Genomic DNA, 3,928 nt, shown 5'->3' on the forward strand with positions numbered 1-3,928 from the left:
CGAGAATATTTTTAAGCTTTAGAAATTCTTCAAGACAAACGGGTTGAAGACACAGGGCGAAACAATACAGGGAAATGAAAGTTATGGTGGGTCCTTAAGTTTATTGAGGATCGAAGTGACGTTACGCAGGTCGGTTGTTGTCCGGTCGCCCGGGCTGGCGTGCAGATGTTTTAGGCGGCGTAACATCCTCCCCCCGTTGAGAGGGCACCGATCAAATTCTGGCTGTGGAGTCAGGTGTGTCGTTGGTGACCTCCTTCGCTCCGTGTGGACGTTCGGCCTCGTCTGGATCTGGGTGGATGGGCAAGGGGACCAGTCTTTTGACACCGCAGTCGAGGATGCTTGTTGCCGCCTGCGCGGTAGCGGTCCGGATGATTCCGTCGGCTCCTGGATGGATCTTGATTACGCGGCCCAAAGGCCACTGCATAGAGGGTACGTTATCCTCCCTGAGGATTACTACGGTGCCTTCACGAATGTTATGTTTGCCCTTGTCCCATTTGTTGCGGCGGGTTAGCTCATTTAGGTATTCTCGATACCATCTGCTCCAGCAGTGCTGCTTAATCTGGTGAATGCGCTGCCAACTGGATAGCCGGCCTGATGGAACTGTCCTGAAATCACGCTCCCGTAAACTGGTTAAGGTGTCACCGATCAGAAAATGTCCGGGAGTGAGGACAGGAGGATCTTTCGGATCGGATGAGATGGGAGTCAGTGGGCGTGAATTGAGAATGGCTTCAATTTCGATCACAAGGGTGTTGAGGTGCTCAAAGCTCAGAAGCTCCGTGCCGACCACGCGGATGAGATGGCGTTTGAACGCTTTAACCGCGGCTTCCCATAAGCCGCCAAAATGTGGTGAGTTCGGAGGATTAAAACGCCATTGTATTTGTCGGTCGGCGAGAAAATTCTGTACCCTATCCTGGTGGTCGTCGGACTGCAATAGGGTCCGGAGTTCTTGCAGCTGCCGATTAGCCCCGACGAAATTGGTGCCGTTGTCGGTGAGGATCGTTGCGCTGTATCCTCGCCGCGAGATGAAACGGCGTAGCGCGGCCAAGAAGGCGTCGGTGGTTAGGTCGCTGACTAACTCTACGTGGACCGCCTTTGTCGCCAGACAAACGAATATGGCGGCGTACGTCTTGATTTTACGTCGGTTGCGGTCCCTCCTCTCCTTGATGTAGAATGGGCCGCAGTAGTCGATTCCGACGTTCGTGAACGGCCGCGATTCGGTAATACGCGCCTCTGGCAAATCACCCATCAAGTATTCCACTGGTGGAGGGTTGGCTCTGCAGCATCGGACGCACCTTCTGAGAGTGCGCCATACCTGGCTACGACCGTCGATCGGCCAATAGCGCAGTCTCACCGCGTATAGTGTAGCTTGTGTCCCTGTGTGATGATTGTTCCGGTGCTCTTGCTCTATAATTAGCTCTGTCACCGGGGATTTCGGTAGGATGATCGGGTGTTTTTGGCTGAAGGGTATGGCGGAGTTGGTTAGTCGTCCTCTTACCCGGAGTAGCCCATCTTCGTCGAGGAAGGGGTTTAATGGCTGTAGTTTCCCTCCAACATCCTCGCTTCGATTTTTCTGGAGGATCCGAATTTCAGGCGCGAAACGACTGGATTGTAATATTTTCATTAGTCTGTTGTGCGCTGCAGTCAGTTCGTCTGTGGTGAGATGGGCAGATAGGTGTTGCTTATGTCTCCATCGAAGACACCGGGCGACGATTCTTATTAGTCTTGGCCAAGACGAGTAACGATGGAGGAGTGTGTTGTCGCTAATATTCGTCCTCAGACAGATCGTCTTCTTTTGCTCCGGGAGGTCGACTACCGGTGTCGGGCTCCAGACCGGCCAATAGTTTTCGCTTTGCAGGAGCCACCTTGGATCGTTTTTCCAAATGGACGGACATAGGAATTCCTTGGGCGTCTGGCCTCGGGAGATGAGATCCGCTGGATTATCGTCGGTAGGCACATGACGCCAGTCGGAGGTATTGGTCTTGGTCTGTATCTCAGCGACTCGATTCGCCACAAATGTTTTCAAGGTGTGCGACGAAGACCTGATCCAATGGAGCACGATGGTGGAGTCAGTCCAGTATACTATCCGCGATATCTTGGTCGCCAGGGCCTGTCGTATTGACGAAATCAAGAACGTCAAAATAAGTTAATTCGAGCTTAATTCGAGACGTGGTATGGACAGCGATTTGAGCGGCGCTACCTTCGACCGCGCCGTGAGGAGTCGAGTCCAAATATTGTTCTTTCGGTCCGTCGTCCGCACGTAGACGCACGCCCCATATGCCCTTTCGCTAGCGTCACAGAATCCGCGTAGCTCAATTTTCGTTGCGGATTCAATGATGGTCTTCCGAGGGAACCTTACCACATTTAACAACGGCAATTGGGTGTGGTATTTGATCCATTCTGTGTGTACGTCTGTCGGAAGGGATTCGTCTCGATCTACCTTCAATGTCCAGACTTGTTGCAAAATCATTTTTGCTCGAACGATTACCGGCGCGAGCAATCCCAGTGGATCATAGATTTGTGCGATGACTGAACTGATTGATCGCTTTGTGACTCGGGAAGTGTCACTGATCGTCTTGACCGAATAGAGTATGGCATCGTCGGCTGAATCCCAAAAGACGCCGAGTGTTTTTAAAGTGGATGACTCACCGAGATGTAATTTCTGGTTGGTGTCTTCTTCAGGTAGCCTCGTAGCAGATCCCGATCGTTTGATGCCCATTTGCGGATATTTAGACCGGCTAGCTTAAGTAATTTCGTGAGATCATTCCTGACTGATAAGGCTTCGTCCTTCGTATCGGCTCCGGTCAACGCATCGTCGACATAGAAGTCTCGCCGCAGGATCTGCGCTGCTCTCGGAAATCAAGGTCCCTCGTCTTCTGCCAACTGTTTGAGACATCGGATGGCCAGATACGGGGCTGCGGATAGACCGAACGTTACGGTGTTGAGTCGGTATGTTTCGATCTCTCCGTTGTCGGCACGCCACAGAATCTTTTGATAAGGACGATCTTCTGGACGTAGGATGAATTGACGGTACATTTTCTCGATGTCGCCGGTAAGGACATATTGAAATGACCGGAATCTCAATCGGATGTTTCTCAGGTCTTCTTGTAATTTCGGGTCCGTATGAAGGGCGTCGTTTAGAGACACTCCCGTGGTACTTGATGCTGAGCCGTCGAACACAACCCGGAGCGTGGTGGTGTCGCTCGATTCCTTGATCACGCCGTGATGTGGTAAATAATATCCGTAGCCGGTGGCGTGATCCGTGTTGATCTTCGTCATTGACCCAAGTCTAAATATTCTTGGATCACAGCACTATACGCGGTTTCATATTGTTTGTCGCGTTGGAATCGACGATGAAGAGAGGCGAGCCTGCTCATTGCAGCGGCCTTCGATGACCCGAGTGAGGAAAGCTTTTCGTTGAATGATAATGCAACGATGTATCTGCCTTCCTTGGTTCGTCGGACATGGTTTCGGAAATGTTCTTCACATAGTCGTTCAGATTCCGAAAGATGAGTAGTGGCCGGTCCCTCGTCGATCTCCCAAAACCGTGCGAGGTCCCCTTGCAGAGCCGTTGTGGTTGCGTGGAACGTATTTATCGCGGTTTGGGACGTTGGACTCCCCCCGATTACCCAGCCGAGCCGTGTTTTTTGTAGACGTAGTTCAGGTTCGCCTGGTTGCGCCAGATTGACCTGCCCTATGCACAGCGACGCAAATGTTGATCCGGTACTAAGTAAGACATCGATCGGGGCTGGGCAATGGAATTGTGGATCGGCTAATTGAATATTTCTGGGTAATCCCAGACTCGAGGGGTCGATGGGCTCGCTTGGTATGAAAGTCGACATGGCCGGGATAACAAGAAATCTCAATGTTTTCTTATACTTGCCGTCCGTCGACGTGATTGTGGCCGTGGTGTATCGTTTTGCCGTTGTGC

At 51.7% G+C, this 3,928-nt stretch overlaps 2 protein-coding genes across 2 annotated transcripts; both read right to left on the reverse strand.

Moving 5' to 3' along the window:
* Positions 1–211: 211 nt before the first annotated feature.
* On the reverse strand, positions 212–2,467 carry LOC117213397. The gene is made up of 2 exons (XM_033458747.1): positions 2,357–2,467; positions 212–2,107 (listed from the first exon to the last, which is right to left on the reverse strand). Exons 1-2 carry the CDS (start codon positions 2,465–2,467, stop codon positions 212–214), a joined length of 2,007 nt encoding a protein of 668 aa, XP_033314638.1.
* An 805-nt stretch (positions 2,468–3,272) lies between these two features.
* On the reverse strand, positions 3,273–3,839 carry LOC117213398. The gene has a single exon (XM_033458748.1). It carries the CDS (start codon positions 3,837–3,839, stop codon positions 3,273–3,275), a length of 567 nt encoding a protein of 188 aa, XP_033314639.1.
* Between the last annotated feature and the right edge of the window lie 89 nt (positions 3,840–3,928).

The sequence above is a fragment of the Bombus bifarius genome, unplaced genomic scaffold (assembly GCF_011952205.1).
Source record: "Bombus bifarius isolate JDL3187 unplaced genomic scaffold, Bbif_JDL3187 scf7180000009054_frag, whole genome shotgun sequence".
NCBI classification, from domain to species: domain Eukaryota; kingdom Metazoa; phylum Arthropoda; class Insecta; order Hymenoptera; family Apidae; genus Bombus; species Bombus bifarius.

Bases quoted from the DNA above. Each gene is read 5' to 3' on its own strand.
- LOC117213398 (XM_033458748.1), bottom strand. From the start codon at position 3,839: ATGTCGACTTTCATACCAAGCGAGCCCATCGACCCCTCGAGTCTGGGA.
- LOC117213397 (XM_033458747.1), bottom strand. From the start codon at position 2,467: ATGATTTTGCAACAAGTCTGGACATTGAAGGTAGATCGAGACGAATCC. The intron at 2,108-2,356 runs GTAAGGTTCCCT...TCAATACGACAG, and splicing joins AATTGCCGTTGTTAAATGTG to GCCCTGGCGACCAAGATATC.